The sequence below is a fragment of the Ochotona curzoniae genome, unplaced genomic scaffold, assembly GCF_017591425.1.
Source record: "Ochotona curzoniae isolate NIBS_2020 unplaced genomic scaffold, NIBS_Ocur_1.0 contig_899, whole genome shotgun sequence".
Taxonomy (NCBI): Eukaryota; Metazoa; Chordata; class Mammalia; order Lagomorpha; family Ochotonidae; genus Ochotona; species Ochotona curzoniae.
The window spans coordinates 2,453,859-2,466,074 of NW_024466605.1; the positions used below are offsets into that span (position 1 = coordinate 2,453,859).

General features: G+C 48.4%; 1 protein-coding gene across 1 annotated transcript; it reads right to left on the bottom strand.

Moving 5' to 3' along the window:
- Positions 1–1,498: 1,498 nt before the first annotated feature.
- On the bottom strand, positions 1,499–11,912 carry CHRNA6 (cholinergic receptor nicotinic alpha 6 subunit). The gene is made up of 6 exons (XM_040994241.1): positions 11,834–11,912; positions 10,275–10,414; positions 5,415–5,459; positions 4,348–4,457; positions 3,292–4,261; positions 1,499–1,630 (listed from the first exon to the last, which is right to left on the bottom strand). Exons 1-6 carry the CDS (start codon positions 11,910–11,912, stop codon positions 1,499–1,501), a joined length of 1,476 nt encoding a protein of 491 aa, XP_040850175.1.
- Positions 11,913–12,216: the final 304 nt, after the last annotated feature.

Sequence of the window (12,216 nt, forward strand, 5' to 3'; positions counted from 1 at the left end):
CAGGCCCTCTGCCTGGGGAACAGCGCCCCGTGCCCTTGTAGAACAGAAGCAAAGCCAAGTCCACATTGTGGTAACAACTTAACAGAGACCACATCATCACAAACGTCACGCTGCCAGTCTGTGTAACGGGGAGAAACGCCACTGGCATTACAGCTTAGAAAAAGAGCATGGGGCTCTAAAACTGAAATAGGCTCTCATCCATGCTAATGGACACAGACTAGCAGGGGAAAGGTAAAACTGGAATGAACTCCTTGGTTGGATGTGTTGTTTTCTGCCTAAAAATACATCTTTGAACTGTTAGACTAATGTTCATACAATGGACTAAAACAGGATTTTCAGGATTCCCGCTTGGAAAGAGTTGTTCTAAAATGTACAAGATTCATAACTTCGTATAAGAGATATGACTTTATTTTCAATCTCAGTACAGTGAGAAAAGACTAGAACATGCTTTTTAGACATACCACAAAGGCAGTATGTGACAGATTCTCCAGTGACAATTTCCACATGATCCCTGGCCCTGCAAATCTTTGCATAAACAGTGTTTCCTAAACATCTTTCAGTGCTTTAGGGAAAGTACCTATTTCTGTCATTGCTGTAACACCTAGGACTGTGTTACACCCACATTTCTTGCCCACATAGCCTGCTAAGGGAGACTCATCATCTGGCTTCTTAATTATTTGTTTTTCTTTTCAGAAAGAGAGAGTGAGAAAGAGAGAGAGAGAGAGAGAGAGAGAGAGAACATGCACTCCCATCTGTTGGTTCACTCCAAAAACCTACAATAACCCGTATCGGGCTGAGTGAATTCAGGAGTTAAGAACTCAAACCGGGTCTCCCCGATAGATGGTGGGAATTTAACTATTGGAGGCAGTACCTGCTGCTTCCAGGAGCACTTATCAGCAAAGAAACCAGAATTGGGAGCAGACCCAGCCGTCGAACTCAGGTGCTCCAATACAAAACACGGGCAACCAAAGTGGTACTGCAGCCATGGCCACATGCCCATATGTTTTTAAATCCATGGATATTACACACTAATGATGCTGTGTGAGCTATTTCACAGAGGCATGCACACAAAAAAAGCAAGAACTCAAGAGTTTACAAGTGTTACAAATGCTACCAAGGCCCAGATTTCACATCTAACATGTGTCATTATGTGGATACACACCACAAACTGGGGAGGCAACACAACCTCTCCCAGTGTGATCTGATGTCAATCACTTAGTTTGGCTACCCTATAAGTCATTTGAACTCCTGAAAGTCTAGCTTGCATGGAGCCCTGGAGCCTGGCCTGCCCTCTGAGCTTGTGGGTGCTGTCTGCTCTGCCATGCTACAAAGTAGGGTGGTCAGGCTCCTCATTCCCAATGAGGGACTCTGATTCTCTAACCATCAGCTCCAAAAGACAAGAGACTTAAGTGGGAAGCTCTATGTCCCTTTCCTATGGAGAAGAGCCTAGAACAAATATAGTGTCAGCAATTTCATGGCCTGAAAGGAAAAATATGTATCATGGTTTTCCTGTGTCTCCAAGTAGTGGCTGCAGGAACAGTCCTCCTGTTCCAAACACACAGACAATGATAAACACCCAGAGAAACACCCTGTCCACCACCATGGCCACGTACTTCCAGTCGTCCTCCACCTGAAATGCAAAGAGGCAACACTGTTAAGATCCCAAACTGCAGGAAACATACTCTGCTTCACAAAGCAGTTTCTTTTCCAAAAGTTTCCCCAACAATGTTTTTTTATGTATTTAGTTGAGAGGTGGAGAGAGAGAGAGAGAGAGAGAGAGAGAGAGAAGCGAGAGCTCCCCAAATGTCTACAACCACTGGGAACGGGCTGGGGTAGAAGCAGGGAGCTGGCTACTGAGTCTGAAGAACTCGATGAGTCATGAGTCTCTGGGCCACAGAGCTTATTGCATTGCTGAGGGGCCAGCACTGTGGCACTGTGGGTTAAACCACTTTCAGCACCTATCAGGGTGCCAACTTGAGTCCTGGCTGTTCTGCTTCCAATCCATCTTCCTGCTAATGCACCTGGAAAGGCAGCACAAGCTGGCCTAAGTGCTTGCGTCCCTGCCATCTGTATGGAAAACCTAGACAGAGTTTCAGGCTCCTGGCTTCAACCTGGCCCTGCCCCAGCTATTGTAGCCATTTTGAGAGTACAGTGGATAGACGACCTTCCTCTTTTCACTCTGCCTTTTAAGTAAAGGAATAAATAGATCTTCAAAATAAAAATTTTAAAAATATATAAAGAGAAATGCTTCTCCTTTAATATCTCAACTTGTATTAGGTACCCCACTGGATACTCTGGGGTTTAAGACAGGAGGTGTGCTGGGAGCGGAGGAGTCTATGGGCACACATGGCATCCCCCTGGGACACGCACTGCTGCTGCTGCTGCTGACACTGCTGTGGACGCCTCTGGGCAGCAGCTCCTGTTCTTCCATCTCTGGTCACCATCTCAGGGGTGACAGCTTAAGAATCCTACCAGATGGGACCCAGCCCATGGCTTCTCTCCTAGATAGGTGGATGACATCATCCCACAGGTGAGGGGGACCCTGTGTGACTGACAGCCTCTGGAGTCTCTTCCCCTGTGCCAACTGGGCAGATCCGAGTCGTGCAGATGCCAGCAGCTGTGGCAAGAGGCAACACCGGGAGCTGCAACCTGAGTTCCCAGTGGGGTGGGGCAGGGTGGGGTGTATGTGAGGCCCTGATCATGCTCATGGTATCCAGAATCCACACGAGCCTCTGTCGTCAGGATGGGGTGGAGGTGGGGCTGGCATGGGGCAGGTGGAGGGGTCTGAGCTGCTGTGGGCTCTGGGGGTCGAAGCAGAACAAGTGGCAGCTCACAACACCTCTGGGGGGCTCATCTGATCAACACTGCCTCCTCCCTCCCCAGGAGACTTGGAGGGGTTGGAGTTGCCAGGTTCGCGCCCTGGCTCTGACCATTCTCACTGGCAGGCTGCTCTGCAGCCCTTGTCCTCCACCCTTTGGGGCCACTTTTCCCTTCCGGGCTTTCTCTACCACTGTTTCCCATACAGGCATTCTTGGTTTCATGACCCAAGGACTCCCGGAATCTTCTCTGTAACCGAATTTCACTTGAGGTCTCACTTCCAGAGGTGAAGCCTCTCCCTGGGGCTGGCCCCCATTAGTCCACACCTCACTGGGCTGCAGGCTGAGGCTGCCTGACCTCTTGCAAACCAGTGGGTTCCCAAGGCTCTGCCTCTACAGTGCCCGCCCCCCCGCCCCCGCCCGTGGCTGCTCCAGGTGTGGCTGGCTGGCTGGACCAGAAGGGCTGAGCACTTACCGCCTTGGTCTCGTTGTGGCTCTTCATATTTTCTGCTATGAACTGAACACTGTCGATCACATCTTCAACCTCAGGTGAGTGCTCTACGTTCTCAGTCTCCCACTGGTGGCTTACTCGCCTCCTGCTGGGGACAGGCTCGCTGGATTTGTGACAACGGTAGCGCTCCTTAAGAAGTTCAGGTTCCACACGATTAGCAAACTTGACCTTGGCAGGCCTACGGGCCACGCCCTTGGGATGCTGACCAGAAGCTGTCTCCCCCACCATGGTCACAGGTCTGCGCATCACGAGCACCTGGGGGAGCAGCTGGAGGAACACTGTCCTCACCCACTTGGGCATGGTGTGTGTGGCGGGGGTGCGGTAGTGGATGTTCAACACAAACACGGTCACTGCGATGGACAGGGTGACGAAGATCATGGTGAACAGCAGGTACTCGCCCACCAGCGGGATCACCAGCGACGTGGAGGGGATGGTCTCCGTGATGACCAACAGGAACACCGTCAGAGAAAGCAGAACCGAAATGCAGAGCGTCACTTTTTCACCACAGTCTGAAGGCAGGTAGAAGACCAGCACGGTCAGAAATGAAATGAAGAGGCAGGGGATGATGAGATTGACGGTGTAAAACATGGGCAGTCTTCTGATGTAAAAAGAATAGGTGATATCCGTGTAGATCTCCTCACAGCAGTTGTACTTGATGTCATGCTTGTAGCCAGAAGCATCAACAATTTCCCACTCACTGTTTTCCCAAAAGTCATTCATGTCCACTTTTGATCCAATGATCACGAGATCAATTTCAGCCTTGTCATAAGTCCAGGAGCCAAACTTCAAGGAACAGTTTTGATGATCAAAAGGGAAAAAGGTTATATCCATTGGACAGGAACTCTTAAAGATGGCCGGTGGGGTCCAGGTGATGGTCCCATTGTAGTCAAGGAGAGCCTTGGTCTTGCCTTCCATTCGGAAGCCACCAACAGCACTGCAAAGCAAAGTAGACCCATTAGGGGTAGTCCTCTTGCCGTGTGGGCCCAGGTGCCTAAAGAAGCTGCAGAAAGAGACCCATACTTGTTGTAAAGAACGATGTCAGGTTTCCAAATCTTATCCGCTGGCACTCGAAGACTCTCAATCCCATCATATTCTGTTGGATCCCAGCGCAATTTATAGTCATTCCAGATCTGAAAGAAATAGAAATCAGATTCTGGATTTTCTTGATTTCTGCCTGCAATGACAGCCACTGAACTAGTGTTAAAGATGGAAGCTGAGCATTCCATGCAGGTTTCCTGTGAGAGTAGCAGGAGTCCAGTAACTAGGGCCACAACCACTGACCTGCCGGGCTCTGCACCAGCAGGTAGCTGGAGTCAGAAGTGGGAGGCAGGCATTGAACTCAGCTATTTGCATGGGGAAGGTGCTGTCTTAAACAGCATCTTAACCACCAAGCCAAATGCTGATCCCATTAGGTCTTTTTTTTTTTTTTGAGAAAATAGAGTTGAGAGGTTGCATCTATGAAAAATAGGGGATAAACAGTGGATCTTATTTCAGCAATTTGATAATAATAGATAAAACTAATAATTAAAAGATAATTACAGATGATCAATTATTGACTTATATACAGGCTTCATTTCCATATTCCATGGCTTTACAGATTTACCCAAACTAGAGTAGCGATATATTTCCTAATGTTTGTTTTTAAAGAGTTCTAGTCTGCAGTAATGAGTTTGCTACAACCAGTGAGTCAAGGGCTGAGGATTTTTTACGGAAGAAGGAAATGACGTGCCCCACAGACAGTTGTTGGAAATGTGATCTGTATGTTCCTGGCTTCAGCCATCAGCTTCTCTGGGCCAATGGGTGAGCATCAGTTGCTGGAACTCACATCCCAGATGGTAAAAGTAGAAGACTTGTGAACAGAAGTCAACAAGGACAGCAGTGTCCACCTCGGAGACCCTTCTGTCACAAGCTTTCTGCACCTGGAAAGCTGGCTTCCGGTCAGCTGTCATCAGAGCTGGGGTGCAGACGGTGGGGATGCCACACTAGATAACAATCTAGACTGTCAGAGACTGGGGATGGAAAAGGACACCACTGGTGACATCCAGTGGCATGGGTCAAACAGGGGCACATCCAGTAGAAACACGTACGTGACGCAGCCACAGATTCGTTTCCATGATCTGGTTTACTTCATCCTGGGGAGAAGAAATAGTACTTTCTTAGCCTCAAGCTTCCTTGCAGAGGAAGTGGATCTTAGAGCAAGAATTGCCACTAACAGAAGAGACAGGTCTGAGTTTTTTGTTGCAAAGGAGGAAAGTAACGCACAAAAAAGCACCCCATATGAGTCCCAAGCAAGTTCCACAGGTAGAAAAAGTTGGTTTGAAGCAGCACTGGTGAGGCCGCCTTGGGTTGGAAGAGCTTAGAATTGGGTCATTTACAGCAAAGTTTATCTATTTGAGAAACAGAGAGAGTGATCTTTAACCCACTGGCTAACTCACCCAAAGATGAACTCCAGTGGCCACTGGACCCCTCCTTTCTGAAAATGAAAGTTTTGTTCATTCAAGTTCCAGACCTTCTGGTTCCTAGGGGCGGGTTTTTGTTGTTGTTGTATTTTGTTGTTTTCTATCCTGCATGAGTTCATGACTTGCCTTTTGGGACTCTATGTTCCGTCTGTACCTGCACAGTAAGCCTTACCCAGCCCTGTCTGCTGCCAGGATTTGGGATGTAAACCTATCTGTGTGTGTGTGTGTGTGTGTGTGTGTGTGTGTGTCTTTCTCTCTGCGTTTCGAATAACAGTGGGGAGGAAGTAGAATAGCATTTAGTATGCAACCAGAGATGTGGTCTGGAGCCAATCCTTTTGACTTTGACAGGGATCATGGCTTTCAACTCCTGTCTTGCAGAGCTAATGTAGGGCTCACCTCTTGGGTGAAGCCTTTCCTGTCACAGCAGCCCACAAAGGGTTCTGGGCCCATTAAAGAAAACAAGAGTGTAGGCAGGAGGAGGGAGGGGAAATGCCATGGATGATATAGGTTCTGCACCTGCTGTTCCTGCTTTTACTCACATACCAAAAGCCTCCCTCCTATCCTATGCATCAGAACCCTATGGCTCTCAGTCCTGTGCCTTTGTGACTCCATGCACCTCCCAAGGTCAGTGGCAGCTCTGTTTTCCAGGTGGAATCTGCCACACACTCAGTTCACATCCTGTCTTCCCACCTGCACCACCACCTTAGGCTTTTCTTTCTTTTATACTTAGTGTTATTTCTTTGAAAGGTAGAGACACAGACACAGACAGAAAAAGATCTTCCATTTGCCAGTCCATTCTCAAGATGTATTCAGTAGACAGGGCTGACGTTGGCTGAAGTCAGGAGTTGAACTCCATCTGAGCCTCTCATGTGGATGGATGGCAGGGACACAACTCCGTGAGCTGTCACCACTGCCTCCCACGGCTCTCTTCAGCAGGAAGCAGAGCCAGGACTTAAACCTAGACTCTAATGCAGGGTGGAGCACCACGAGTAGCATCTCAGAGCCCAGCGCTCATCCCAACTCAGGCCCTCACTGCACAAACATTCACCAAGTCACCAGCAAGTGATGAGAGCAGCCGCTGGATGCTGCAGTCCTCGCCTTCAGGTGTTTCAGCTGTCAGACAGGGAGACGTAAGAGAACAGAGTACAAGATAATGCCAACTCCTCTGAAAGGAAAATGAAGAGAGCTGGAGTGGTCCATACCTATGTATGTGTGGATGCACACAGCAAAGAAGGCTTCTAGGAGCTGGCAGTGACTAAATGTAGCAAGTGCCACATTGCCCTGCAGAGACCCGGGGCCATTGAGGGAACATATTCCAGGCTGGTGTCCCAAACACAATGAGTCCTAAGCAGGTACAACTCAGCGTGAAGGCCACTGGAGACACACAGCCTTGGACAGCCTTGCAACACAACCACGTGGAGACTCCAGTAGGATCCCCAGAGGCCAGCAGTGGATTCTGGAAAGTTCCTCAACTGACCTTACTTCCCTAGACAGCCCAGTAATCTCCCAATAGATGTGCTCACCCCATACCTGGCCTACATCACAGAGCCTTTCAGGGGCACTCTGTTTGCCCACTCCCTTTTCATTGCTGCTTTCTGGAGGATCCTGAAGAGAGATCTCACCAGGCTTCCTCCTGCAAACTGGTTTGTGTCGAGCTGTGGTAAGTGCTCTGGTTTGAAAAGGTCAACAGAAGGAGTTGCATTTGGGTCTCCCACTGGTGTGCAGAAGCAAAGAAGTGAGCTGTAGGTGTTTGTCTCTTGGCAAAGCAGTTCACAGTTCCCCAAATATCCAAGCCTACGGCCAATGCCTTCTGGATGGGAGTCACCTTGAAATCTACAGAGCCCAGCTGTCAATCACAGGACTAACCTGAGCCCACAGAGGGTTTCAGAGGTCAGCAACAGAAGCCCTTCCACCTGCCGATGCCTGCTGCTTTCTGCACTAGACACTGTTTATTGGGCAGGATCATCCTGGCAACAGTGCTGCCTCCTCAGCAATACCGCCATGGACTGGCAAAGCTCCATAAGTGAGGACACACTCAGAGGTATCAACCAACTCCATCCAATTCCATGCCACAGCAATGGGCATTGGCACCACTACCAGAGAGTCCAGCACAGCCAGGGGAAACCCACAAAACTACCCGGCTTGCTGGGATCAGGGCCTGAAGCCTCTTCCTTGGGAAACTTAAACAGTGGATGCTCAAATGCATTAAAGACTTTGAGTTATCATCTCAGAGGGATTCGTTTCTAGGAGCAGTAACACTCACAGATTCAAATCCAAAGGACCAAGGGGGCTTCATCTAATACAGAGATTAAGCACACCACTCAGAAGAGCCAGGCCATCACAGACGCTAGGCAGGTGCTTTGTCCTGGATCCATGAGAGGCACAGCAGTCACCTGCTGGCCCTAAAAACACCCACCAGAAAACCTGGTGACAAAGGCCAGCCTGCCTAGAAGCAAGCTGTAGGAAGTGCTTAAAGACCAGCTGGGTAGCTCACGCAGCAGCAGAATGGGGTGTGGATGGAGGAAACCAGCTGCCCTGCCTCAAGGAGCAGCCACAGAGCTCACCTGATAACAACCACATGGTCCAACAACAGGGTTGCTAGACATCTACCCTCAAGACGGAAAGATTGATCTTTATACAAAAGTCTGCACACCACTGTCCACAGTAGCCTTATGGCAATAGATCACAACTGGAATTGATCCCAATGTTCCTCATTAAGCACGTGGCAAAAATACTCCCTGGTACACTTTCCTGCTAATGTGCCTGGTAAAGCAGAGGAAGATGACTCAAGCCCTTGGACCCCTGCACGCATAGCGGAGACCTGGAGGAAGCTCCTGGCTTCTGCCTGGCCTAGCCCTGACTACTGTAGCCATTTGGGGGAGTGAACCAACAGATAAAGGATCTCTCACTGTATCTCTCTTTCTGTTACTCTGCCTTTCAAATATATATATACAATAAATCATTTTTAAAGATTTATTTTTATTGAAAAGTCAGATATACAGAGAGGAGGAGAGACAGAGAGGAAGATCTTCTTCCATCCAATGGTTTACTCCCCAAGCGGCTGCAATGGCTGGAGCTGAGCAGATCCAAAGCCAAGAGCCTCTTCTGGGTCTCCCACGTGGATGCAGAGTCCCAACGATTTGGGCCGTCCTCAACTGCTTTTCCAGGCCACAAGCAGGAAGCTAGATCAGAAGTGGAGCTGCCAGGGTTAGAACCAGCACCCATATGGGATCCTGGCACGTTCAAAGTGAGCCCTAGACTATCATGCTGGGCCCATAAATCTTTTTTTTTTTTTTTAAAGGAAATTATACTGAGTGAATTAATGGGAAAAAAAATCAATTCCATACAATTACATACTAGTTGTGATTCTGCTTATATATCACATTTTTAAGTGGTAAAATTTTATAAATCAAGGGTAAGTTGGACAAAGTGTAAAAGCATACTTCTAATCCCTGCATATAAGTCTACAATTATTCCCAAAAAATAAGATTTCAACCTAAGGAAACCACATTTCTCAGTCTCCCTAGAGGTAATGGAGACAGAAAACAGAACTTGTCAGGGGACTCCTAGGAAAGCTCCTGCAGGATGCCATGCTGTCTCCTCTGCACCCTCGACCTTTCTCTCCTTACCTCCTGCTCCTTGTCAAGCCTGTGAATACGGGAGCAGACAGTGGGCATGGGCGTTAAGACACCACTTGGGATGCCTGCCTGAGTGTCCAGCTAAAATTCCAGTTCTGCTTTTCCCAGCTGCCTGCTAATTTGCATCCTGAGAAGTAGCAGAAGATAGCCAGAGTCCTGTTAGAGTTCCAGGCTCCTGTTTTAAGTCTGACACAGCCCTGGCTGTTGCAAGTATTTGGGGAGTGAATCAGTGGAAGGGATTCTCTCTCTTTCTCTCTCTCATTGTGCCTTTCAAATAAATAAAGTCAACTCAAAAAAGAGAGAGAGTTTTGGTCCTGCTTGCCCTTGAACACAGCCACGATAAATTAAGATATCTACATTCATCATCCCCTTTTCAGGAGTGGATAGCACCATCTATGAAACAAGCTGCATTTTTCCGCCTTTGTTACTAAACACAGCAGACTTAACGCATATTCTTTGCCTGTGTGGAGTAAAAAGAGGGTGCACTTTGGGGGTGCATGGGCCTGATTCACCTCAATTTCAGTGCTCTGTCAATGTCTAACTCCCACGGCCACAAGATGAGGGTGAAGACGGTGGCCATGAAGTGCAGACACCACTTCTGATGCAGGACGGATGAGCCACTTCTCCTGGCTGGTGAACTGGCTAGGAAAACCTTCCCCACGTGTGGGCTGCCGGGGGGACCTCTCCTTGACCACGGGACATGCAAGGGCCAGCACTCACCCAGATGCAGGTGTGCTTGTCCAATGTGGAGTCCCTGGAGTGTAGCCACGGTGGAGAACTGCCTGACTCAAAGAGAGAGCTCCATCTCCATGACCCCTTGAGCATCCCACCGTGGAGCCACAGCACTCACCACATTGGCCAGCTGCGTGATGGCCACTTCAAAATACACCGTCACAGGATCCGAAACATTTTGCACAGGCCGGATGAACCGGTTGTACTTAGAAAACAGTTTGTGGAACAGTCTCTCCTCAGATGCACAGCCCGCACAGCCTGGGGGAGGGAAGTAAACGGGAGGGTCAGGGACATGGTGAGGGCTTGGAACTTTCGTGTATATCACTATACAAAGCTGACCATCTGTTCAGCAGAGAAAGCAGCTCTGTGGTGATAAAGGACCAGCCTGTTGTCTGAGATGGATCCGGCACAGCCAGCAAGGTGCTCAGCGAGCGCCTTCCCCGAGTGAACCAAAGTCATCGTTGGCTTCATTCATCAGGGACTTCGCAACCATCTTCCCGGTCAAAATCGATTTTAGACACTCAGTTGTTTGGGGATGTTTATAAGAATGAAAGTTTTTACATACAGGCAAATTTACCTGAAACCTTTGAAAGAGGATTTCAAATTAGTTCTTGAGAAACAGAATTCAGGTGTTTAGAATCTGGATCATCATTTCATGTGTCTTTCTGTATTCTTCCAAGGGTGTGCTAAAAGTAAGTTGCTTGCTTTCATTTGATGCAATTCACGTCATTAATGGCCTCTCTACATGGTCTCTCATCAAGTTCATGTTTGACAAAGGAAATAATATTCCCTTCACATCCCTCCACTCCCAGAAATGTCTATGTGGCAAGGAAAGACAAGGAATGGGTTGGCAAAGTTTCTCAGGGAGGAGGGCTGCTGTGCTGCCAACTTGACAAGATGGGCCAGCAGGTACATGTGGAAGCACTGAAAAACTGAGGCTTTAGAAGAGGAAAAAATGCTAAATGTGAAGCACCGTGCCTGCTGTCCCAGTTAGGAATAACAAGGACAGTTCTTCACGAAACAGTTTCAAAAGCTTCCTTGTTTCCCATCTTTCTCTTTTGGAACATTTTAGATACACCCTTCTGCCAGTTCGAAAAGCAAGCCCCCTGTCCACCCCCACAGTCCCGGGGAACGTGGTGATGCTCAGCAGAGCAGCTGCCACCCCTTTTCAAAGTCTTAACTTTTCAAATGACTGATCTGACCCTTAGGATGCATTTCAGCATTATCATACAATGTGTTTCCTGGAATGAGGATGATTATCTACAAAAGAACAAGTGCATTCACCCAGTAACCATGTCAGCTAGCAAATAAATCAGCGCATTGGAAATAAATAAATTCTAACTACAGGTAAACAAATGGAAGGCATCCACAGCAGAGAGAGATTGAAAACTGCAGCATTCTTCTTCATTTGCATTGAGAAGCCACGTTTAATTAGGAAAATGTAATAGAATGTGATTTACACATACCACACCCGAATCTCACCTTACCGATCAAACCTCATGGACGCACAGCGAACAGATAAATTAGCAGCCGCAACAGGGGTGGTTCCGCTGTAGACACTTGCTATGTTTATTCAGAGTCCTTCAGATGTGCTTGCTCATTCAAGTATGGCTGGAAAGGAAAAGTGAGCATGCAGAGCTAAAAGGGGGTGTGGGTGTCAGCAGCCACAAAACCTACCTTTAAAGAAAGGTGTGAATGCACCCAGGCAGAGACACAAGCCCAAGGGTAGGAATCCCTGACTCCTGCCAGCTAGCATGCTGCAAATACGCTCTGGTTCCTTCTTCCAGGGAAAAGACTGCAGAAAACAGAGCAACCACACAGCTGCACGAACCAGACCTTTTAAATCCTCTCTGGCTCACGGTATCCACGTGTCTTTTGCAACAGTGCACCACGCGGTGTTCCCAGAGGCTGGGGCAGACACAGGGCAGAGGACAAAGACTCAGTCTGCTGTCAGATGAGTCATAGCGTGTCCCATCACCTGCCTAGGATCTCTTTCCAGGCAGGAAAGGTGCAGGAAAGCAGGAAGGAGTGTGAGGCAGTGGGGGCCGAGGGAGCACAGA